The sequence below is a fragment of the Pantherophis guttatus genome, chromosome 4, assembly GCF_059756535.1.
Source record: "Pantherophis guttatus breed Tessera chromosome 4, ASM5975653v1, whole genome shotgun sequence".
NCBI classification, from domain to species: Eukaryota; Metazoa; Chordata; class Lepidosauria; order Squamata; family Colubridae; genus Pantherophis; species Pantherophis guttatus.
The window spans coordinates 4,059,654-4,085,657 of NC_142066.1; the positions used below are offsets into that span (position 1 = coordinate 4,059,654).

The 26,004-nt window shown below is 46.1% G+C and overlaps 1 protein-coding gene across 2 annotated transcripts in view; it reads right to left on the reverse strand.

The window, feature by feature from the left end:
- Positions 1–3,708: 3,708 nt before the first annotated feature.
- Positions 3,709–26,004, reverse strand: part of RNF31 (ring finger protein 31) — a 56,897-nt gene continuing 34,601 nt past the window's right edge. For both annotated transcript variants that reach the window (XM_060684790.2, XM_087891677.1), the window contains exons 10-22: positions 25,062–25,325; positions 23,211–23,393; positions 22,908–23,117; positions 20,286–20,459; positions 18,492–18,590; positions 15,659–15,748; positions 13,807–13,921; positions 12,331–12,449; positions 8,923–9,036; positions 8,742–8,799; positions 7,108–7,204; positions 5,798–5,972; positions 3,709–4,430 (exon numbers count right to left, since the gene is read on the reverse strand). In XM_060684790.2, the coding sequence (XP_060540773.2) occupies positions 4,377–4,430; positions 5,798–5,972; positions 7,108–7,204; positions 8,742–8,799; positions 8,923–9,036; positions 12,331–12,449; positions 13,807–13,921; positions 15,659–15,748; positions 18,492–18,590; positions 20,286–20,459; positions 22,908–23,117; positions 23,211–23,393; positions 25,062–25,325 (1,752 nt within the window). In that variant the 3' untranslated portion in view covers positions 3,709–4,376. The remainder of the gene's footprint in view (positions 4,431–5,797; positions 5,973–7,107; positions 7,205–8,741; positions 8,800–8,922; positions 9,037–12,330; positions 12,450–13,806; positions 13,922–15,658; positions 15,749–18,491; positions 18,591–20,285; positions 20,460–22,907; positions 23,118–23,210; positions 23,394–25,061; positions 25,326–26,004) is intronic.

Sequence of the window (26,004 nt, forward strand, 5' to 3'; positions counted from 1 at the left end):
CATGTCTGTCATTTATCTATCATCTCTCGCATCTCTATCCTCTATTTTATCATCTCTCTCATCTCTCATCTCATCTCACTCATCAAATCCCTCTATCCCTCTAATATCTTATCTGTCCAGCCTGTCTGTCTGTGTTTATCTATCAATCTATCGATCCATCTACCCATCATCTCTTTATTTATTTAGTTAGTTAGTTTGTCAAACATGGACGAGATAACTGGTATAAGGATAAACATAAAATATAAATATATATTTATATATAATATAAATATAAAAATATATTATATATACATTATATAAAATATATTTAAAATATAAAATATAAATATATTTTATATATAATATAACTATAAAAATATATATTATATATTATATAAAATATATTTAAAATATAAAATATAAATATATTTTATATATAATATAAATATAAAAATATATAATATATATTATATAAAATATATATTTATATTATAAATAAATATATTATATATATTATATAATATATATATTTATATTATAAATAAATAAATATATAATATATATTATATAAAAATATATTTATATATTATAAATATATGATATAAACTATCCCATCTATTATCTACCATCTGTGTCCATCTATTGTCTGTCTGTCTCTGTCTATCCTTTATCTATCTATCCATTACCTGTCCATCCATCTATCTATCTCTATCTCTTTATTTATTCATCTGTCAGTCTGCCTGCTTGCCTGCCTCTATCATCTATCAATATCATCTATCATCTATCTGTCTGTCTGTCTGTCTATCATCTATCTCTATCTCTTTATTTATTCATCTGCCTGCTTGCCTGCCTCTATCATCTTATCAATATCATCTATCTATCTATCATCTATCTATCTATCTATCTATCTATCTATCTATCTATCTATCTATCTCTCACCATTTTTGTCAGTCTGCCTATATCTACCTACCTATCTATTTATCTATCTCTTTATTTATTCATGTCAGTCTGCCTGCCTGCCTGCCTCTATCATCTATATCATCCATCTATCTATCTATCTATCTATCTATCTATCTATCTATCTATCTATCTATCTATCCCTGACCATTTTTGTCAGTCTGCCTATATCTACCTACCTACCTATTTATCTATCTCTTTATTTATTCATGTCAGTCTGCCTGCCTGCCTGCCTCTATCATCTATCAATATTATCTATCTATCTATCTATCTATCTATCTATCTATCTATCTATCTATCATCTTACCAATATCATCTATCTATCTCTGACCATTTTTGTCAGTCTGCCTATATCTACGTACCTATCTATTTATCTATCTCTTTATTTATTTATGTCAGTCTGCCTGCCTGCCTGCCTCTATCATCTATCAATATCATATCTATCTATCTATCTATCTATCTATCTATCTATCTATCTATCTATCTATCTATCTATCAATCATCTGTCAGCTTTGGAAGCCATATTAACCCCGGAAGCTTCCCTTCTTGCTCTCGGGAAAATAAGAGGGGGGATTTGGTAAGAGAGGTTTTAATTAGAGATAATAGCATTCTTCTTTTCCGTCAAGGTCAGGGTTGTTCCTGCATTTGGAGGAGGAGTGGTTGCCGTGGTGACTCAAGTTGGGACAGGTGATGATTGGGCCATGTGATGGACTGATGGGTTTGGGATTTTGATTTATTGAGGGAAAATCCGGAACTCTCAGATTCGGGTTTTCCCAGATGTGCCAGTATACCTATTCCAATAAATGAAAGATTTGCCTCAGAGTTTTTTATCGGAGTAGGGTTGTTCTGGAACGCTGACTCTATTATCTATCTATCTATCTATCTATCTATCTATCTATCTATCTATCTATCTATCTATCTATCATCTCTCTCTCTCTAATCTATCATCTTATCTGTCCATCTACCTTGTCTGTGTCTCTCATTGTCATTTTTCCTCTATAATCTATCATTTATCTATTATGTGAGAGAGATTATAGAGAATTATGATTAATGAAGATGATTATTATGACTTTCTCATCCCACTTTCTCCATTTTTTTTTTAAATTATTTTATTGAAAAGACAGTGCCGTCAGGATAACAATGCAAATAAAGCAGAGCCAGAGAGATCAATGATAAATCTTAACCAATTAACTATAACTGTACTATGTTAAGAGTAATTACAGCAATACAACCAAAAAAAAAACTTCAACAAAGTTTCTACTTACATTAGCTTATTTACAATTTTTTCCATATTATATCCATAGTTTTAGACATCTTCGTTGTACTGGCATTCATAAACTTCCCTCTCATTTCTACCTCTTGTCTTGATCCATTCGTAAAATTTATTCCATCTCCTGTAATATTTCGAGCCTTCTTTATCGTTAATTTTTAAAGTTAATCGGTCCATTTCAGCACACTCCCAAATTTTCCTTATTATGTCGTCATCCGATGGGGTGTTCCAATATTTTTCCAATATTTAGCCTATGTAATTCTAGCTGCAGTCAATATATGTACCACTAAGTAAAAGGTTGCTTTGTCATAACTTTCTGGCCTAGCCTAATTAGATTTTTTATGGGTTAGTTTTTAATTGTATAGCTTTGGGGTTTTAAATTGGGGGCCGATTGATTTTATTTATTTTAGCTATCTTAACTTTTATATTGTATGTATTTTAATTTCGGCTGTTCACCGCCCTGAGTCCCTAGGGGGAGAAGGGCGGTATATAAATTCAAATATATATATATATATAAATAAATAAATATAATATATGTGTGTGTGTGTGTGTGTGTGTGTGTGTGTGTGTGTGTATAGTTAATATTTCAGGTTTCTTCCTGTGTAATTGTGGATATATCCCTAAAAGGGTAGAAGCGACGTTTCAGCAGAATCCCATCTGCCATCATCAGGCTTATGTCAGCAGTCATTTTGCACTAACATAAACATAAACATAACTTACATAAACAAATATATATATATACACACACACACCTAAGGAGGGACATTTCTGGTTTGAACTCAATAGGTTGCTCAGTTATCATTTCTAGCCATTTATGAATTTTCTCCCGGTAGCTCCTTGCTTTCTTACATGTCCACCACATGTGGCAGTATGTTCCTGGAGTCAGGTTGCATTTCCAACAATTGGTGCAGGAGTTCTTATACATTTTGGCCAGTCTTGCTGGCGGCATCACTTTCTCCATTTTATTTACCTTCTTGGAGTCCACCCATTTTAAAGTAGCCTAGGTTGAGAAACGCTGCCTTAAAAGATTTAAATACTGAAAAAATGGGTAGGTTTTCTCCTCTTGGAAGTATCTGAACTATCATTTTTGGCAAGCAGAATTTCTAGAGTGATCGCAACAACGCCTACCATCATACTCAATAACTCTGTAAGGAAGAAACCTGTGGGAAATGGCCATTATTTGGACAACTAACTCCCTAGGTATCTTAAAACATTCAAATAATTCAGAAATCCTCAAATTCTCTAGGAGAAAGCAAGAAAGTTACCTGATGTTGCCTGCCAGATGTTGCAAATTTTATTAATTAGAATTTCCGAGATTTCACTGGTATTTAAGTCGTATTAACAACCTCCAAACTGGCAGACGCGTTCCACAAATTTGGAGAAGAGGGGAAAAAAAAGAGACCACTCAGAAATTTATTTTTAACGCCTGTATTTTTTTCGGTCAGTGGCAAAATCTAAACGCTGGGATCTGGAGACCTATATTAACGACAGCAAAACGAGAGTCTCATTTAACAAAATAAATTTTATTCAGACCGATGCACTTCCCGGGAGACATGCCGGCTGAAAGAACAAAATGGGATTAAAACCACAAGAATAAATGGAATTAAAATCGAAAACAAGGAACTTTCAATGGAAGTAAAGCATCCATTCCACACACCAGCAAATTTTTTTTTCCCCCTAACCCACAAATCCATTAAGATTAAAATCAAAAACTTGTTGAACAGTGTTAGGACAAACTCTAAATTTCTTTGTTTTTCAGGGAGGCCCGATCTTGTTAACTTTTAAGATTTGTTGTGGACTTCAACTCCCAGAATTCCCCAGAGAGAGACTCTTCTTGAGTTCCCCCAGAATTCTCTGGCTGGGGAATTCTGGGAGTTGAAGTCCACAGATCTTAAAATTGCCACAGACACCCATATTCTAACTGGTCCCAATGAGGAGACCTCTGGTTGTGTATCACACAAGACAGAAGAAACAAGGTGTAGAACAACACAACCCTTAAAGGCAACCTAGTGGTTAGAGCAAGGAGGGCTTTAGGACTGTATCTCAGGAGGCCCCACTATATGAACAATCAACCGGAAAGGACAATTCTCAAAACCCAACATGTCTTCTTCTCCATCCGTTTGGAAGCTCCTCGCAGCTTCTCCCTTCTCGTATGGGTGATCTTCTCGGTCTACTTCCGTCTCCGCGGGATCTCCAGGTCAATAGGAACTTCATCTCTTAGAACCTGCAGAAGAATAACAGAGAGTTAGAAGGGACCTTGGAGATCTTCTAGTCCAGCCCAACTCCCTGCTCAAGCAGGCATCCCATCGATTAGCGAAGGACTATTGCAATGCTCTCTACATGGGGCTCCCCTTGAGGAGCACCCGGAGGCTCCAACTGGCGCAGAGTGCGGCCGCGCGGGTGGTTATGGGAGCAACATGGCGCTCCTGTGTGACACCTCTCCTGCGCGAGCTGCACTGGCTCCTGGTGGTCTTCCGGGTGCGCTTCAAGGTTTTGGTTACCACCTTTAGAGCGCTCCATGGCTTAGGATCTGTTTATTTACGGGACCGTCTACTACCACAAACAGCCTCCCACCGGCCGGTACGCTCTCACAGAGAGAGACTCCTCCGGGTGCCGTCGGCCAATGTCGGCTGGCGGCCCCCAGGGGGAGAGCCTTCTCTGTGGGGGCACCTACTATCTGGAATGAGCTCCCCCCGGAGATACGGAGGATTCCGGATCTGCGCACTTTCCACCGTGCTCTTAAGACCCTCCTATTCCAGCAGGCCAGCCTGGCCTAATTTTCTCCCCTTTCTTTTAAATTTTTAAACTGAAATTTTAATTTGTTTTTAAATTATTGGGAATTTTAATTGTCTCGGGCAAAATTATTTAATTTGGTTTTAATTATGTTTTTTAACTTTTGTATTTATGTGTTTTATTCTGTGCCTGTTCACCGCCCTGAGTCCTTCGGGAGTAGGGCAGTATACAAATCTAATAAATGAAAATGAAAAATGAATTCAAGCAAGAAGACTTCCAGACCAACAGAAGAGGAGAAGGTTCAGTTGTGGCCCACCAGATTCGGACAGGGAGGAGGTTGGGGAGGAACATGGACCAGTCCTGGAGTCTGGGGAAGGCTCTGCGTCGGAGGCAGAGAGGGGGCCAGGGCCGTATGCCAGTTATCAGCTGCCTTTGGAGTCAGACATCAGTGAGGCAGATGAACAGCTGGAGCCTGTTCCAAGTGTGAGCATGTGCAGAGCTGCCAGGAGAAGGGAATGGCTGAAGAACAAGGGTCGACTCAGGAGTAAGGCCACAGGTGGACGATGAATGGCCCCTCCCAGAGGGAATAAAAGAGGAGCGACAGGGGAGTGGAGTTTGCAGGAGACAATTCGTTCATTCCTGCATTCTTGCTAAGTATTGCGGCGTTTCAAAGATATCGGCCTGGCCAATATCTCTCCAAGCCTGATAACGGTCGGTAATTGTGAACGATCTTGAAAGACTGCGGGAGAGGAAAGACTTTGCTGGAGAGGAATTCACTGTCAATTAAATAAAAGGGGTTTATCGGGACGAGGACTCGGCTTCTTGCTGCCGGGGAAGCCTAGGCCAGAACAGGTTCACCTGGATCAGGCGCCTGCGATACGCTTCCTCGTCCTCTGTCGGTCCCCTGGGGAGCAGCTGGGCCGCGGTGAGGTGTCTCCGGCATACGATCTCCGCCTCCTGCAAGGTGTAGAAGACGGCGGGATCCAGAGCGTGGCTGTTGATCAGACTGACTAGGTATTCCTTGTAGTGAGCCCTAGACGGGGTGGGGGTGGGGAAGTGGATCAAGAAATCGGGGACATCCATCAGTGCGACCCTCGAGTCTCCTGCCAACCCCACCCACCCACCCTCCAGCCACGGCTCACCAGATCTCTAGGCCCCCTTGTCAGAACCGCCATCTCCTTCAAGGAAGGTCTCCAAAACCTGGCAAGTTTAAGGCTTGTGGACTTCAACTCCCAGAATGCCTCATGCTGGCCGGGGAATTCTGGGAGCTGAAATCCGCAAGTTTTTAAAGTTGCCAAGTTTGGAGACTATTGATCTGGTTAAAACAGGGGCGTCGAAGTCGATTTCATTGAGGGCCGCATTCGTTGAGGGCTGTGTCTGACCTTTGGGGTGGGTGGGTGTGGCTGGGGTGGGCGTGGCCAGCTCAACATCACTTATGTTGGGGGGGGGCACCTGTGGTGGCTATGCTAAGGCAGGACTTCTCTCAGACCCTAGCTCCCTCTCATTATAATCTCCTTCCTTCCTTCCTTCTTTCTTTTTCTTTCTTTCTTCCTTCCTTCCTTCTTTCTTTAATTTTTTTCTTTCTTTTCTTTCTCTTTCTTTCTCTTCCTTCCTTGTCTTTCTTTCTTTCCTTTTTTCTTTCTTTTCTTTCTTCCTTGTCTTTCCTTTCCTTCCTTCTCTTCCTTCTTTCCTTTCTTTCCTTTTTCTTTCTTTCTTCCTTCTCTTTCCTTCCTTTCCTTCCCTTCCTCTTCATTCTCCTTCTTCTTCCTTCTCCTCTTTCCTTCGTTTTGCTTCCTTGCTCTCGCCCCTTTACGACCAGTCCTCACACTTATGACTGTCCCAAGGCCCCCTGCCGTTACCCAATGGCAATTCCAGATGCATCCCTGGGTTCAGGTGATCCCCATTTTGTGACCCTGCCAGCTGGTTTCCAACGAGCGAAGCCAAGGAATGGGGTGGGAGAGCCACATTTGCTTAACGACCGTGGGTGGGGGGAGTTGCAAAATGGGGGCCTAGCATGGGATGATTCACTTAGCGACGGGAGTGCTGATCGTGACGGTGGCTGTAAGTCGAGGACTTCCTGTGGCATATTTCAGCTCTGCAGGATCGCAGCTAGGAATTCTGGGAAAAGGGTCCCCATTTTCGACTCCACATCAAGGGGTTTTACTCACTCGCAAAGGCCGGCATATCCGGCCGGGGTATCTTTGCCGCACGGTTCATCCTTCAAGCCGTCCAGAGTTTCTTTCTGCTCCATAACCCGACATCCACCTGCGTGCAGAGGAGAGACCCCAACGGTTTAAAGCGTGCCCATTCCGTCATTGGATCGAGACGATAGGCAGTCCTCGACCTATGACCACAATTAAGCCCAACATTTGTGTTGCTAAGTGACACAGTGGTTAAGCAAAGTCAATGGGGAAAGCCGGATTCATTTAACGGCCGTTTGACTAACTTTAACAACTTCAACGATTCATTTAACAACTGTGGCAAGAAAAGTCCTAAAATAGGTCAACAGCTGCCTCGCTTAGCAACAGAAATGTTGGGCTTAAATTGTGGTCGTACGTCAAGGACTACCTATAAAGGTAACAGGGAAGGGAAGGGAAGTAAAATGAAGTGAAGTAAAATGAAGTGAAGTAAAATAAAGTGAAATAAAATGAAGTGTAAAATGAAGTAAAATAAAGTGAAGTAAAGTAAAATAAAGCGAAGTGAAGTAAAGTAAAGTAAAGTGAAGTAAAGTAAAATAAAGTGAAATAAAATAAAGTGAAGTGAAGTAAAGTAAAGTAAAGTGAAGTAAAATAAAGTAAAATAAAGTGAAGTAAAATAAAGTGAAATAAAATGAAGTGTAAAATGAAGTAAAATAAAGTGAAGTAAAGTAAAATAAAGCGAAGTGAAGTAAAGTAAAGTAAAGTAAAGTGAAGTAAAATAAAGTAAAATAAAGTGAAGTAAAATAAAGTGAAATAAAATGAAGTGTAAAATGAAGTAAAATAAAGTGAAGTAAAGTAAAATAAAGCGAAGTGAAGTAAAGTAAAGTAAAGTGAAGTAAAGTAAAATAAAGTGAAATAAAATGAAGTGTAAAATGAAGCAAAATAAAGTGAAGTGAAGTAAAGTAAAATAAAGTGAAGTAAAATAAAGTGAAATAAAATGAAGTGTAAAATGAAGCAAAATAAAGTGAAGTGAAGTAAAATGAAGTAAAATAAAGTGAAGTAAAGTAAAATAAAGTGAAGAGAAGTGAAGTAAATAAAAGTAAATTAAAGTGAAGTAAAGTAAAATAAAGTGAAGTGAAGTAAAATAAAGTGAAATAAAATGAAGTGTAAAATAAAGTAAAATAAACTGAAGTGAAGTAAATTAAAGTCAAATAAAGTGAAGTAAAGTCAAATAAAGTGAAGTCAAATAAAGTCAAATAAAATGAAGTGTAAAATAAAGTGAAGTAAAGTAAAATGAAGTGAAGTGAAGTGAAAATATTTGAAGGTGAAAAGAGCCTGGTGGCGCGGAAGACTAAAGCACTGTTATTAACATCAGCTGTCTGCAATTACTGCAAGTTCGAATCTCACCAGGCTCAAGGTTGACTCAGCCTTCCATCCCTTCTAAGCTAGGTAAAATGAGGACCCAGATTGTGGGGGCAATAAACTGACTTTATATAAAAATATACAAAAGTATGAAGGCGATTGCTTAACGCATTGTAAGCCGCCCTGAATCTCTGGAGAAGGGTGGCATATAAATCAAATTAAAAAAAAAAATCTTTCGTTCAAGACTTAAAATGAAGCCATTCCAGGACAGGTGAGCTTCCCGGAAATTTAGTCACACGCACCTCCGGGAGTGGCCCGAGTCCCCGCTGGGGGGTCTGTATTGAAGGCAATGTTGTTATCCTGGGACGGAGAGAAGAAACCAGATAATCCCAGTTAGTTTCCCAAGAAGCCATAAACCCCCTCGGTTCCCCCTCCCCCCCTCCCCGGCTCCTGAAAGCCCACCCCACCCCATGCCCGACCCACCTGGAGGAGCTTCTGCAGACGTGGCACGGCCCAATCCCGCAGGTAGAAGAGACAGTCGCGCGGATGATGGCCGTGGAGGGACCGCCGGATCGGGCAGTGCGGTATCGGGCATTTCTGGCAGAGATTGGGGGGTGGGGGGAGGGGAGAGAAATAAAATAAAATGCCAGGGGAGGAAAATGGTTGAACTGCCCACCCATTCCTCTAAAGTGAAAACTGCAGGCAGTCCTCGACTTACGACCACAACTGAGCCCAATGTTTCAGTTTGGGCAAACTTGTCTGTAGCGCATGTGTAAGTGAGACGTTGGTTAAGGGAGCTTTTGGTCCCGCTGCCGATCTTTCTGGCCACAGTCGTTAAGTGAATGGCCGCATGCCCTGTTTCCCCGAAAATAGGACCCAACTGGAAAATAACATCCTAGCACAGTGGTGACAAATCTTTTACTCACCGCGTGCCGAACAGGTACGCGTTTCACGTGCTTCGCGCACACGTGTGCTCTCCGCACTAACTTGCGGCTCCTCCCCCGTACGCTGCGCACGCAACCCAGGGGTGGGTTCTAAATTTTTTTACTACCGGTTCTGTGGACGTGGCTTATTTTGTGGGCGTGGCTTGATGGTCATGTGACAATTATTTAGGATTTAGCAGAGGTACTGGTCTACCAGGCTTTTAACTGCTTGCAGAGCTGTACCGGTCTACCCATTTATTTTTTGCAGGCACTGATCTACTCATGTATTTTTGCAGGCACTGATCTACTCATGTATTTTTGCAGGCACTGATCTACTCATGTATTTTTGCAGGCACTGGTCTACCCATTTATTTTGCAGGCACTGATCTACTCATGTATTTTTGCAGGCACTGATCTACTCATGTATTTTTACAGGCACTGGTCTACCCATTTATTTTGCAGGCACTGATCTACTCATGTATTTTTGCAGGCACTGATCTACTCCTGTATTTTTGCAGGCACTGATCTACTCATGTATTTTTGCAGGCACTGATCTACTCATGTAATGTATTTTTGCAGGCACCGGTCTACTCATTTGTTTTCTTTTAACACTGATCAGCTGTAGGGCGGCCCTTTGAAGCCCTGCGGCAAGAGTTTAAACAGTTTTTTTCTGTCTAGCCATCAGCTGGGACTCAGGAGGCAGCAATAGATTGGGGGTGGGGCCAAGTAAAAAGTAAGAATAACGTGGAGGGTGGGCGCGGGGGGCAGAACCGGTTCGGTGACGTCATATTGTCATTGCTACCGGCTCGGGAGAACTGGGCTGAAGCGGGAGGAACCGCACCATCTGAGCAGGCGCATAGCTTTTGTGCACGCCCCCTTTGCGCTGCGGGTGCAATTGCACCATCTGTGCATGCGCGCAGGATTAGCGCGGCTCCCCCGTGCGCTGAACACAGAATCGCACCATCTGTGCATGCGCGTCGTTTTCACGTGTGCAATGCACACGTGAGAACGCCGTCAAAGCATGCATACACTGCGTGCACAAACACATGTGCATACGCGGGAGAGCTCCGAAGACCAGCTGGGTCCCATGAATTGCGCGCATGCGCACCGGAGGCCTGAACACCAGCTGGGGTGCGCGCGCATGTGCAGCTGCAGGTTGGTTGGGCGACAGCTCGCGTGCCTGGAAAGATGGCTCTACCTCGGGGATAGGTTCGCCATCACGGTCCTAGCATGATTTTTCAGGATGCTCGTAATATAAGCCCTACCCCCAAAATAAGCCCCAGTTAAGATTGTCAGCCAGATGGATGCGTTTAGTACCGTATTTCCCCCCCCAAAATAAGACCTGACCAGAAAATAAGCCCTAATGCTGTAATGGCGAACCTATGGCACGCGTGACACAGGTAGGACGTGGAACTATATCTGTGGGCATGCAAGCGTTGCCCTAGCTCAGCTCCAGCGTGAATGCGTACGCCAGCCAGCTGATTTTCGGGCCCACCAGAAATCGGGAAATGGGCCGTTTCTGGCCTCTGGGGGGTTGTGCCCTCCCCAGGCTCCTAGAAAGTCTCTGGAGCCTGGAGAGGGCACAAAACAGGCCTACTGGGCGCACCATGTACTAATTTAATTCTCGCCGAAATCAGCTGAGGGTGAAGTTGCTCTTCTCGTCTAATACAGGATTGGGATAAATAAATACCCAGGCAACGCCATCTTATCAGCTACCCTGTTTCCCTGAAAATAAGATATCCCGATAATAAGCCCAATTGGGCTTTTGAGCGCATGCGCTAAAATAAGTCTCCCTCCGAAAATAAGCCCTCCCTGAAAATATTTAAACAGAGCTGGAAATCAGGTAAGATGGCAAGAGGAGCCCCATCTTGCTCCACGCGCCCCAAAATAATAAGACTTCCCCCAAAATAAGGCCAAGTGCTTATTTTGGGGTTAAAAAAAAATAATAACACAGGGTCTTATTTTCGGGGAAACACGGTAGTAACCAATAAGGAAAATAATCTGCTTCGAGGAGTTTTTATTCCATTCTATGTGGAATGTCAGCCTCTCTTTCTAACAGACATGTGATAAGTAGCAATTTATATATTTTTTCCAATCCATTTCTCCTCCTCCGAAAAACTGAGTAGTAACCCCCCCTTAAACGTGAAAAATAACTACAATTTGGAAGAATCACAAGGAAACATTGTCAGATAATATCCTTAGAAAAAAAAAAAAACAGCAGAGACAACGGCCTTGAAGAAACCATGCGAAAGTTAACAAAAACATGCAATTCGGGCCAGGAAGATAAGATAATGAAGGGGGAAAAAAATCACCCTGAAATTTCAAGTCGGCTTCGACAATTTTGGATACAAGAACAAAGAGAAACCAACTTTCCACAGCCTGCGAATACACAAAAATGCAGAATTCCCGCGTTTTTAAGCCACTTTCTCACACGGTGGATAGTCCTCGAACTTACAACCGTTCATTTAGTGACCGCGTCACTGAAAAAAAGGGACTCGTGGCTGTTTTTCACACTTACGACCGCTGCAGGCTTGCCGTGGTCACGGGATCAAAATTCGGATGTTTGACAACTGGCTCGTATTTACGATGGTTTCCCGGGGTCTTGTGATCCTCTTTTTGTGACCTTCTGACAAGCCATGTCCGTGGAGGAAGCTGGTTTCACTTAACAACCGTGTTGTTAATGAACCAACGCAGCGATTCACTTAACAACGGTGGCAAAAAAAAAAAACCCACTGCAAAATGGGGCAAAACTCCCTTCAGTCTTGCTTAGCAACGGAAATGTTGGGTTCGATGTTGGTCATAAGTTCGAGGACTACCTGTATGTTATTTTCCTGGGGTTTTGTTAACTGTCTCTGCCCCTATTCTCCAAATTCCACCTCTACAAGGCCCACAAAGGGAGAACCGAACAGCAGCAGGGTCTCGAGTTCCGGAGTTGCACCACAAATACACAATCCCTGAGCATCCTTACGTTTGAGGCGTAGAACGTCCCGTAACAACCACTGCAGAAATGGTGTCTGCACTGGGAACACTGGAAGTGCATGCATCCCCCTCGAGCCAAGGCGTACGAGAACTTGCATTTGGGACAAGCTGGAAAAAAGAGGATAAAAAAGGGAATTTTTATTCGTTGTCTTGTTGTCAAAAACAATGTTTTCTTATTTTCACTTTATAACTCAAGGTGAAAAACATAATCAATACACTTTCCTCCTCCTATTTTCCCCACAACAACAACCTTGTGAGGTGGGTCGGGCTGAGAGAGACGGACTGGCCCAAAGTCAACCAGCTGACTTTCGTGCCTAAGGCGGGATTAGAACTCTCTGCCTCCTGGTGATTGGCCCAAAGTCACCCAGCCAGTTTTCGTGTCTAAGGCGGGACTAGAACTCTCTGCCTCCTGGTGATTGGCCCAAAGTCACCCAGCCAGTTTTCGTGCCTAAGGCGGGATTAGAATTCTCTGCCTCGTGGTGATTGGCTCAACGTCACCTAGTCAGTTTTCATGCCTAAGGCAGGACTAGAACTCTCTGCCTCCTGGTGATTGGCTCAACGTCACCCAGTCAGTTTTCATGCCTAAGGCAGGACTAGAACTCTCTGCCTCCTGGTGATTGGCCCAAAGTCACCCAGCCAGTTTTCGTGTCTAAGGCGGGACTAGAACTCTCTGCCTCCTGGTGATTGGTCCAAAGTCACCCAGCCAGTTTTCGTGCCTAAGGCTGGACTAGAACTCACCATCTCCTGGTGATTGGCTCAACGTCACCCAGCCAGTTTTCGTGTCTAAGGCGGGACTAGAACTCTCTGCCTTCTGGTGATTGGCTCAACGTCACCCAGCCAGTTTTCATGCCTAAAGTGGGACTAGAACTCTCTGCCTCCTGGTGATTGGCACAAAGTCACCTGGCCAGTTTTAATCTCTAAGGCAGGACTAGAACTCTCGGCCTCCTGGTGATTGGCCCAAAGTCACCCAGCCAGTTTTAATCTCTAAGGCAGGACTAGAACTCTCGGCCTCCTGGTGATTGGCCCAAAGTCACCCAGCCAGTTTTCATGCCTAAAGCGGGACTAGAACTCTCTGCCTCCTGGTGATTGGCTCAATGTCACCCAGCCAGTTTTCGTGTCTAAGGCAGGACTAGAACTCACTGTCTCCTGGTGATTGGCTCCACGTCACCCAGCTGGCTTTCACGACTAGAACTCACCGTCTCCTGCTTTTTAGCATGCTACCTTAATCACTAGACAACGCTGTTTCTATTATAGAATCATAAGAGCTGGAAGGGACCTTGGAGGTCTTCTAGTCCAACCCCTTTGCCCCTAAGCAAGAAGTTAAGGAGAAACTCCCAAGCACTGACGATAGGAAGTGGGAGCATTAAAATCCAGCTCTCTGCTTAATGTAGGAAACTCAGTTGGCTCAAAGCTACCTCACGTTTCTCGGCGTGTCCCAAAATGAACCCGGGGGCAAAATCCTTACCGATGCCGTTCTCTTGGAGATACATCGCCAGGCCCTGCGCCTGGTATTCGGGGTCGTTGGTTCGCTTCCAATCCAGGAACGCTTCGCAGCTCAGGCCCTGATGCTGGGGTTCCCACTGTCGCCGCGGAAGGAAAAAAAAAAAAAAAGACACCCCAAATTCAGCATTTAGCCTTCCATCCTCTGTCCCCCAAGCGGAAGAAGAAGCCAAGCAACCCCACACAAAGAGATGCTTAGATTGCCTCAGGCAGGCGCCAATCCGCTAGAACTGTCGGGTGGGTCGTCAGCCTGAGCTCCGAGCGTAGCAATTTGGTTTACAAATGTTTCGTCGCCATTCGAGGAGACGTCGTCCGTGCGCTTTGAAGTGGGCTCGTCCGTCTGAGCGCACGGACGACGTCTCCTCGAATGGTGACGAAATGTTTGCAACCGAACGGTCAAGCTCGGAGCGCAGGCCGACAGCCCAACTACCAACCCGAGCTTTATTTTATATTCAAATACATTTTGAACATCTGACAGCTGTAACCAGGGGGACCTTTTGTCAGGTTCGCCTGATTCGCCACTTGCGGCCCTTTCTTGATCGGGATTCCCTGTGCACAGTCACTCACGCCCTCGTCACCTCTCGCCTTGACTACTGCAACACTCTCTACATGGGGCTCCCCTTGAGGAGCACCCGGAGGCTCCAACTGGTCCAGAATGCAGCAGCGCGGGTAGTGACGGGAGCAGCATGGCGCTCCCATGAAACACCGCTCCTGTGTGAGCTGCACTGGCTCCCAGTGGTCTTCCGGGTGCGCTTCAAGGTGTTGGTATCACCTTTAAAGCGCTCCATGGCATCGAGCCTAGCTATCTTCGAGACCGCCTGCTGCTACCGACGACCTCCCATCAACCCGTGCGCTCCCACAGAGAGGGCCTCCTTGGGGTGCCATCAGCCAATCAATGTAGGCTGGTGACCCCCAGGGGGAGGGCCTTCTCTGTGGGGGCACCTACCCTCTGGAATCAGTTGCCCCCAGAGATAAGGAGAATCCAAGACCTTAGTGCCTTCCGCCGTGCCCTTAAAACCCACTTTTTCCAGCAAGCCGGGCTGGCTTAAGAAGAAATTTTAAATGTTTTAATTGGTTTGTATTTTTAATTTTGGGCCAAATTTATATATATTTTAATTGTTTTTTTAATATTTGTATTCCATGTTTTTTAATTCTGGCTGTACACCGCCCTGAGTCCTCAGGGAGAAGGGCGGTATATAAATTTAAAAATAAATAAATAAAATAAATAAAGTTCAATAAGTGTTGTGTACTGATTTATTGTGCAGCTACTGAATTTAAGGAAGAGGAGGGGGGAGGAGGAGGAATAACAGAATAATAGAGTTGGAAGCAGTGGTGAGATTCACTGGTTGTAACAACCGGTTCGCTTCACGCGCCCTCAAAAGGCCGGAAACACGGCGGTTTCTGGACTTCTGGTACTTCTGGTAGGCCTGTTTTTCGCCCTCCCCAGGCTCCAGAGGCTTTCATGGAGCCTCCAGGAGGGTGAAAACAACCTCCCCTGGGCACCGGAGGCCCTCCGGCAGCCGGAAACAGGCCTGTTTCCGGACTTCCAGTAGGCCTGTTTTTCACCCTCCCGGAGCCTCCATGCGTGCCCTGCACTTACCTGACATCTAAAACAGGCCGCGTGGAGACTCCTGGGTCGGGCGGGGCAGGGTGGGCGGGGTCAGCCAGTCCTTGGAACAACCGGTTTGCCGAAGCAGATTAAAATTAACATTCGGTTCACCCAAACTGGTCCGAACCGGCTGAATCCCATCCCTTGGTTGGAAGGGAAATCCTGTACCGGTTTCAGACAAATATCTCCGGCCCGAAGGTTTACCAACCTGGCGTTTGCACTGGACGCAGAAACTTTTGCGGCACTGAGGGCATTTGGCTTCCAGCTGCTCCGATTCGTAAATGAAACCGAAAGAGCACTAAAGACAAGGAGAGGGGGGAAAAAAATCGATTTTACCTCAGGCTGCAATCAGACCTACCCAATTCCAGGAAGCGGATGCAGAGACCGTCCTTAAATTAGAAAGAAATTAAATCGGAATGGAGGCCTTTCGTCCTATTTTGATGATGAGCTGGACATTTCGACTCGTCTTAAAAGCAACCAGCACATAGTCCATTTGGAGAGGAATGGAGGTTTATTATTTATTGATTTCTATCCCGTCTTGATTATTTTTTATAAATAGCTGGCAAACCTATTTAATACTCGATCGTTCCTATTTTCCCCGCAACAACAACTCTGTGAGGTGGGTTAGGGTTGCGGAGGAGGGACTGGCCCAAAGTCAGTCTAAGATGGACAAGAACTCCCAATCTCCTAGTGATGGGTCCAAAGTTACTCATCTGGCTATCGTGCCTAAGGTAGGACTAGAACTCCCAGTCTCCTGACGATTGTCCCAAAATTAGCCAGCCAAGTTTCGTCGTGCCTAAAATGGACTAGAACTCCCAATCTCCTAGTGATGGGTCAAAAGTTACCCATCTGGCTATCGTGCCTAAGGTAGGACTAGAACTCCCAGTCTCGTAGTGATTGCCTCAAAATTAGATAGCCAGTTTTCGTGCCTAAGGTGGACTAGAACTCCCAATCTCCTAGTGATGGGTCCAAAATTACCCATCTGGCTATCGTGCCTAAGGTAGGACTAGAACTCCCAGTCTCCTGGTGATTGCCTCAAAATTAGATAGCCAGCTTTCATGCCTAAGGTGGACTAGAACTCCCAATCTCCTAGTGATGGGTCCAAAGTTACCCATCTGGCTATCGTGCCTAAGGTAGGACTAGAACTCACAGTCTCCTGGTGATTGCCTCAAAATTAGATAGCCCGCTTTTGTGCCTAAACTGGACTAGAACTCCCAATCTCCTGGTGATTGGCCCAAAGTCACCCATCTGGCTATCGTGCCTAAGGCAGGACTAGAACTCCCGGTCTCCTAGTGATTGCCCCAAAGTTAGCCAGCCAGCTTTCGTTCCTAAAATGGACTAGAACCCCGTCCCCTGGCGATTGGCGCAAAGTCACCCAGCCGGCTTTCATGCCTAAGGCAGAACTAGAACTCCCAGTCTCCTGGCTTCTAGCCTGGCTCCTTAAGCACTGGACCGATAACAATAATCCAAAATTCTGGATCAAAGTCTCTGTAGAAATCGAGCAAATTAAAAAAAAGCCAACACAGGAAACCTATTGTTCTGTCCCGTACCACACAGGCACTCCCACAGACGGCCCGGAGTTAATAAGCCACACGACAAAACTATTTGATGATAAAGCTGGCAGCAACCCAGTGGCTAGCTGCCAATTCAGACTTTACTCACACAAAACAAAGATTAGACTGCAAGCATTCCGATAAAACAGGCAAAGTTTCAACAATACAAGAATTAATCCAAATGCAGTCCGATAAAGCAGGCAAAGTCCAGTAACGCAGAGATCATGGATTATTTCCTATAAACACCTATTTATTTATTTCTACAGTCTTCCTAGGTGAGCAGATCACTCTTTAACACCCACGTTCCCCAGCTGGGAAGCCTACTGATGCATGATACTACAAATCCCATCATCCCTGCTGGCCTCACTAGTGGGAGGATGGATGTTACAGCCACCTGACTCACGGGGAAGGCTCCGGGTTAGGAAAGGTGGCCATCTATCCAGGGATGGTATTCACTTACCTTCGCTACCGGTTCGCAAAAGCGAGCATACGCAGAGCGTCAAAAACAGGATGTGATGACGTCCGGGCGGGCAGGCGGAGCCTCCCGCAGCCACCGCTACCGATTCGCCTGAACCGGATAGAACCGGCTGTACCACCACTGCATCTATCCCCGGAAGTCCACCAGTTTCTTAAAAAGATGGTCTACTCCAGGGGTATCAAACACAAGGCCTGGTGGCCGGATCCAGCCCGCAGGGTGCTTAGATCTGGCCCGCCCTGGAAACAGCGAAGGACTGGCTCGCGGTGCCTCTGCCAGAGAAAACGGAGCTCGGGAGGGCCACGTACGGGCCCTCCCGCGTGTCAGACTTCGATGCTATCTCAAAATAAATGAATTTCCAAACTGCCAATCTTTAAGGAAATCTTTCTTTAATTGAGCACAGCCACCGGATCATGACTCCGCGTGGACAAGACTGACCTTTTGCCCCCCAATCCCTCCCTTTCCGATCCCCAAATCTCTGCTTCTCATTGGCTATCTTCCAAGTCATTCTTCAGACTTCTTGTCTCGTCATTTTCCAGGAATGTCTCCCCCCCCTTCATTTCCACGACAACCGGACATCAAAGGGATTTAGCAGGCAGAAGTTCAGAGCTTATCTCTCTCTCTCTCTCTCTCTCTCTCTATGCCAGCGTCGAAACGCTGACACCGAGCTCCATTTTCTCTGGCAGAAGGTTGCAGGAGGCCGTCGCAGCCGAAAACGGAGCTTCGGAGCCCGTTTTCGCTGGCAGAGCGCTCAAGCCACCACAGGCACCCCCGACACGAGGGACGTCAAGCTGACCACGCTCATCCTGTCCGTCCACCCCCCGCCCCACTGAAGTCAAGCACAACACGGATGCGGCCCTTAATGAAATCAAATTTGACACCCTTGGTCTACTCATTCACTGATATTTTGAAGGGTTTTTTTTTTTCCTTTTTTTTTAAATGCACCCCAATTTTTGGTTCCTTTCTCCTTTCATTCGGAAACAAAATCAACCCCGGTTGTGGGGGCTACTCACGTGGGTGCACCACTGAAACTTGGGGTCCTGCATAAGTACGTGTTCGGTCAGCTTCTTATGGAAGAGGTCGTACGTCTCTTGATCCAGGCAACCTCGCAACTGTGGAGAAACCCAATTTAAAAGAATTGAGGGGTTCAGTACCCCCAAAAAAATTGGGAAAGAATCTGGTAGTGGCCAAAATTGTGGAAACTTTTTTGGGAAAAGTATATTTTCTAAAACTAGCTAATAACACAACTTTTTTGGGGAGTAGTACCATACCGCCCTCTGGAACGAGCTACCCCCAGGAATACGACTGATCCCGGACCTCTGTACTTTCCGCCGAGCGTTGAAGACCTTCTTATTCCAGCAAGCCGGGCTGGCTTAAAATTTTAACGCGCTATTTTATGGGTAAAGGGTTTTAAAATTTAGGGAAGGCAAACTGATTTAATTCGGTTTTAATTCTTTTTAATTTTTATACTGTATGTGTTTTAATTTTGGCTGTTCACCGCCCTGAGTCCTTCGGGAGAACGGCGGTATACAAATTTAAATAATAAATAAATAAATAAATAAATAAATAAATAAAATTATATATCAATGGAAAGGTAATTGAATCAAGAATGTAATGCAATAATTTTCATGAAGGATTTGCTATTAGAATAGCAGTTACAGTATAAAGAAGAAAAGAGAAACACGTAGAAAAACTGAGATATACAAAAATGATCACCATAGAAAAAAACAAGATACAGAAAAATGATCCCTATGTCAGTTAATCCTTCGTTGGGTAACCTTTAGCATGAATGACGGCCTTACAAGGTCTTCCCATGGAGTGAACCAAGTCTTTTAGTTCTGCAGCTGTTCTAATGTGAAACCAAGATTGAAGGATGGCTTCTATTAACTGGGTTTTATTGCTGGGTCGCTTCTGACTAACCAGTTTCTTGAGTCGGCTCCCTAGATTTTCCATTGGGTTCAGGTCTGGGCTATTCCCAGGCCATTCCAGCAGTGGAATAGGATTATCTTGAAACTCCAAAAAAAGGCGAAAGATTTATACAATCTGAAGAGAAACCAGAGTATTAAAAAAAAAGAGAGAGAGACTTCCGGTTGGCGCCGCGGGGAAACAGACGGGGAAATGGCAAGCTCCACTGAGCCCTGCTGTGGGGGGGGGGAGGCATGTGACTGAGTAGGCGTGGCCACCTGACGTCACTCACGCCCACTCAGTCACATGACCCACCCACCCCCAGCCATGCCCACAGGAAAAGATAGGAAAATTTTTGGAATTTCCACCTATCCACCCCCGCCTTCCTTTCGCTAGTCACCCCCGTTTCCCCTCCTTTAATGGCTGCAACCTTAGCCCTGCTTCCTCCCCCACCACCGCCTCTTTGTTCGGGCTGCTTTCCTTCCGCGATGGCTGGTCCAGAATCTGGAAGGCAAGCTGACCGGAGTTTTCCGCGGCCCCCAGCAAGCCTGAGAGCCGCTTTGCGGCTGCGACGGCTGGCTGCAGGCCGCTGAAAAATACTGGACGTCGCAGAAAAAGCTGCAGCCATTGCCGCCATGTTCTTTGTGCATGCGCATCCCATTGGACTTGCAAGACAATGAGATGCGCGTGCGTGGAGAACATGGCGGTGACGAACATTGCAGGCGGGGTGAGGGAGCGGCGACCAGGGGATCGGTTCGTATTCAGCGAACCGGCTGAATACCACAATTTTGGCCACTACTGTATGTATGTTAAGGAAAAATATATAAATAAACGGTTAAAAAAATAAATAAAAATAGACTCCCAACGGAAGCCAGGGAGAAACGGAACAGGAGAAACATCACCTGGATATCAAGAGTAGAGAAATAATTTAGAAGTTCGGTTTCATCGCTGATTTCCGGCTCGGAGCAAGCTGGACACACCAAATCCGTGATGTGTTTCTCTTTTACGGCGATGGTGAAGTGCAAAGCAAAACACTCGGGGCAAATCGTACACTCGCACGACGTTAGTGACTGCATCTGAAAAAAGAAGGATTTCACAGATTAACGGAGTTGGAAGGGACCTTGTAGGTCAGTGATGGCGAACCTTTAAGGCACCGAGTGCATGTGTGTGTGTCCTTGTGTGGACCTGACCGATCGGATTACTTGGAACCCTGACAATGTGCATGTGTGCACGCCGGAGCGCAGGAAATCCGAAGAACAACTGGCCGGCGTGCGCATGCTTGTTTTATTATTAAAAAAAAAAAATTACAGAAGGTTTACATGTTTGCCCCCCTTCCCTACCACCCCCACACCCTCCCCTCCCTTACCCCCCCACTCCTCCCCCCACCCCTTCCCCTTCCCATCTGCCCACCTCCCCCCCACCTTCCCAGAACAAATTACAGGATATAACATTCAACAATCATAATCCATCCTAATCTAAATAATTATAACATTCAGCATCTCTTATTCCTTCAATTCCCTAATTACCCTAAGTTTAGGTAACTTAATTACCTAAAAACACGCCAAATATCTACATATTTATTCATAACCTATCTGCAACTTCTTATTCCGGTATTTACTTTGGATATAATCTATCCATCTTCTCCAGTCCCTTAAATATCTTTCATTTGAATATTCCTTCAAGTACGCTGAAATTTTTGCCATCTCCGCTAGGTTTGTTACTTTCATTGTCCATTCTTGGATTGTAGGTAAATCTTGCTTCTTCCAATACTGTGCCACCAATGCATGCCTGTTTATTGGCTGTTTTTTGGCCCGAAAAAAAGCCAGAAAACGGCCCAAAGAAGGCCCCAAAATGGCCTGAAAAACAGTCTGGAAACGGCCTGATTTGTGGCCATTTTTCAGGCCGTTTTCCAGTGCCCGCGATGAGCAATTGGCGACAGCGCGCGCGCCCACAGAGAGGGCTCTGCGTGCCACCCAGGAGTGAAATCCAGCAGGTTCTGACAGGTTCTGGAGAACCGGTAGCGGAAATTTTGAGCAGTTCGGAGTACCGGCAAATACCACCTCTGGCTGGCCCCAGAGTGAGGTGGGAATGGGGATTTTGCAGTATATTTTCCTCAGGAGTGGGGTGGGACTGGAGATTTTGCAGTGTCTTTCCCTCAGGAGATGGGTGGGATTGGAGATTTTGCAGTATCCTTCCCTCAGGAGTGGGGTGGGAATGGGGATTTTGCAGGAAGGTGGGGTGGGAATGGGAATTTTGCAGTATCCTTCCCTCAGGAGAGGGGTGGGATTGGAGATTTTGCAGTATCCTTCCCTCAGGAGTGGGGGTGGGAATGGGGATTTTGCAGGAAGGTGGGGTGGGAATGGGGATTTTGCAGTATCCTTCCCTCAGGAGAGGGGTGGGATTGGAGATTTTGCAGTATCCTTCCCTCAGGAGTGGGGGTGGGAATGGGGATGTTGCAGTATCCTTCCCTCAGGAGAGGGATTGGAGATTTTGCAGTATCCTTCCCTCAGGAGTGGGGGTGGGAATGGGGATTTTGCAGGAAGGTGGGGTGGGAATGGGGATTTTGCAGTATCCTTCCCTCAGGAGAGGGGTAGGATTGGAGATTTTGCAGTATCCTTCCCTCAGGAGTGGGGTGGGAATGGGGATTTTGCAGTATCCTTCCCTCAGGAGCGGGGTGGGAATGGAGATTTTGCAGTATCCTTCCCTCAGGAATGGGATGGGAGATTTTGCAGTATCCTTCCCTCAGGAGTGGGGTGGGAATGGGGATTTTGCAGTATCCTTCCCTCAGGCGTGGGATGGGAATGGAGATTTTGCAGTATCCTTCCCCTGCCGTGCCCACCCAGCCACGCCCACCCAGCCACGCCACGCCCACTCAGCCATGCCACGCCCACAGAACCGGTAGTAAAAAAAATGGATTTCAGCACTGGAATGGAATGGAATAGAATGGAACGGAACGGAACAGAATGGAACGAAATAGAATAACAGAGTTGGAAGGGACCTTGGAGGTCTTCTAGTCCAACCCCCTGCTTAGGCAGGAAACCCTACACCACTTCAGACAAATGGTTATCCAACATCTTCTTAAAAACTTCCAGTGTTGCAGCATTCACAACTTCTGGAGGCAAGTTGTTCCACTGATTGATTGTTCTAACTGTCAGGAAAATTTCTCCTTAATTCTAGGTTGCTTCTCTACTTGAATAGTTTCCACCCATGGCTTCTTATCCTGCCCTCAAGTGCTTTGGAGAATAGCTTGACTCCCTCTTCTTTGGGGCAGCCCCTGAGATATTGGAAGACTGCTATCATGTCTCCCCTAGTCCTTCTTTTCATTAAACGAGACATACCCAGTTCCTGCAACCGTTCTTCGTACGTTTTAGCCTCCAGTCCCCTAATCCTCTTTGTTGCTCTTCTCTGCACTCTTTCTAGAGTCTCCACATCTTTTTTTTTTCACATCGTGGCGACCAAAACTTAATTACGGGCCGGAGACAGTCAACCAAGCCCCGTTATGGAAGAAAGGCGCACGTCGGTACCTTGTTCCGCGGCAAGGCCAGGCTGCAGACGGCGCACTCCCAGCTGAGCAAGCGTTTGATGAAGTCGCGGTTCGGGGAGGCCTTGACGGCTTCCACGATGTCCGACAGCTCCCAACCTTCGTTCGACTGCTCGAGCATCAACGAGACCACCAGCTCGGCCCGGCCCCAGCTGGGTAGAGACAGCGAGGCCAGGAGACGCCGCAGCAGCGCCTGACGAGGAACAGAGACGAGAAAGGACCAGTGGTACCTCCTCTCACTGGATCTCCGGCGGCCCAGGATCCCTTCCCTTCCTCTCTCGCTCACCTGTCGGTCGGCGCTCTGGAAGTCCAGCGGAGGGTCTTCGCTCTCCCACAGCCGCTGGTGGAAAGGTGCCAGACGGGCACGCTGCAGCTGCACCAGAGCCCGCCATAAGTCGCCGTTGTTCTCGTACAGGGCCTGTAATACAGGGCCCCGCTCTTCGAAGCCCAGGCACTTCAGCTCTCTCACCTGTGGAGAGAACCAAGCCTGACGTCACCTTCCCGAAACCAAACCCTAACCAGGATCTGACCTTTATCAGGTTTAGAGAGTGGCTAGGCCGATATCTTTCAGATTCCACACTGTCACCGACAATACTTGGCAAGAATGCAGGAACAGATCTTCACCCAAACGAATTGTCTCCTGCAAACTCCACTCCCCTTTTGTTCCTCTTTTATTCCCTCTGGGAGGGACCATTCACCGTCCATCTGTGGCTTTACTCCTGAGTCGACCCTTGTTCTTTAGCTGTTCCCTTCGCTTCCCACACTGGGAACAAGATTCAGCTGTTCTTCTGCCCAACTGATGTCCGACTTCGAAGGCAGCTGACAACTGTCAGACGGCCCTGGCCCCCTCTCTGCCTCCGACGCAGAGCCCTCGTCAGAGCCTTCTCTAGTCTCCAGGACTTGCCCATGTTCCTCCCCAACCTCCTCACTGTCCGAATCTGCTGTCAGATCTGCTGGCGGGCCACAACAGGATGGACTTCAACTCCCAGAATTCCCCAGCCGCCCAAGGGTTGACCAGAATTCAGCATGGGTTAGAAGAACTACAGCTAGTCCTCGACTTACGACCAAAACCGAGGCCAAAATTTATGTTGCTAAGTGGGACAGTTGTTAAGTGAGTTTTGCCCTATTCAATGACTTTCCTTGCCATAGCTGTTAAGTGAATCACTGCAGTCCTTAAGTTAGCTATATGGTTGTTAAGTGAATCCGGCTTTCCCCACTGACTTTGCTTGTCAGAAGGTCGCAAAAGGGGATCACAAGACCACGGCAACTGTCATAAGTACATACCAGTTGCCAAGCATCCGGATTTTGAACACGTGTCCCACGGGAATGCTGCAACGGTTGTAAAGTGTGAAAAATGGTCCTAAGTCACTTTTTTCCTGCGCCGTTGTAACTTCGAACGGTCACTAAATGAATGTTTGTAAGTCGAGGAGTATGTTAAACGTAAGTCGTGACTCTTATGGTACCATGTGGAGGTCTATCTCTTTGGCTTTGTTGCATTTTGTCGTATTTTTTCATAGGGTAGTTTTCTTAGTAGATAGTGGGAATGCAGTAGATGTAATATATCTTGACTTCAGCAAAGTAGAAAAAAAAAATAACCCAGGACAAACTAAATTAATAAATGATTTAAAGGTGAGCTAGACGGCTTGACAATTAAATGGGAAACTGATGTGGGGCATTCTGGGAGTTGGAAGTCCACCCATCTTAAAGTGGCCAAGGTTTGAAAAACACTATTACAATGCCTTATTATAAAATGGACACGGTGGCTCAGTGGCTAAGACGCCGAGCTTGTCGATCAAAAGGTCAGCAGTTCAGCGGTTCGAATCCCTAGCGCCGCGTAACGGGGTGAGCTCCCGTTCCTTGTCCCAGCTTCTGCCAACCTAGTAGTTCGAAAGCACATAAAAAATGCAAGTAGAAAAATTTGGTCGGAAGGTAACAGCGTTCCGTGCGCCTTTGGCGTTGAGTCATGCTGGCCACATGACCACGGAGACGTCTTCGGACAGCGTTGGCTCTTCGGCTTTGAAACGGAGATGAGCACCGCTCCTAGAGTCGGGAACGACTAGCACGTATGTGCGAGGAGAACCTTTACCTTTACCTAATTCCTTATTCTATTTTTCCCGCGCATTTTGCCGAGACTCACCTTGCTCCGACGGGCACTGAGGCATCGGCCGACGGCGTCATCTACGTCGCCCCGGCTGGCCACCCACGCGGTTTGGACTTCCTGGAGCGTTATGGCACCCAGACCGCCGTCGGGCTCTTCCTCGCCTCGCTGAGTGGCCAGTTCCGCCATACCTTCCAGGACGCAGGGCAGCTCTGATTTCAGCCAGGCCAGGGGCAGCTCAGCTCCCGAGTAGCACAAGGCGGCCGCCACCATTTCGGGGGCTACGCCCACAGTTTCCGCCTCCTGTGGGGGCCAAAAAAACGAAACCAGGGCCAAGATGACAGAGAGAGGACTCCGAAGTTGGTTGGCGATTACATTGGCCGGGAGGAGAACGAGTTGCAGATAGTCCTTCACTTACGACCGTTTCATAACCCCTCTCCCCCCCGAGGAGAGAGACAACCATGGCTGATAAAAAGGATTTGGGGGGAGTTGGAGAGCCTCTTTTGCAGGCAGGATGGGTTGGATCCTCCTGCCATCAGCTAAGTGGCCAGCCATTTGCTCTCAGGCTAACCTACCTCATAGAGTTGTTGTTGTGGGGAAAATTCATGGAGAGTATTATGTATATTAGCAAACTAGAGATGTTAATTTTAAAAAGGCAGGATAAATATAGGCGCACGAACATCCAGGCACACATAGCTAGGCGTCTATCTATAATATGTATATGCATAATTGTATCTATATTGTAGCTATATATCAAATACATATATATCTATGGATCTCTTTCTCCATCCATCCATCCATCCATCCATCCATCCATTCACTCTATCTATCTATCTCCGTCCATCCATCCATCCAATCTACCTATCATCCATCTATCTCCCTCCCTCCATCATCTCTCTCTCTATCTCCATCCATCCACCTATCATCTATCTATATATCTGTCTGTCAGTCTGTCTCTGTCTCTATCTGCCTATCCATCTTC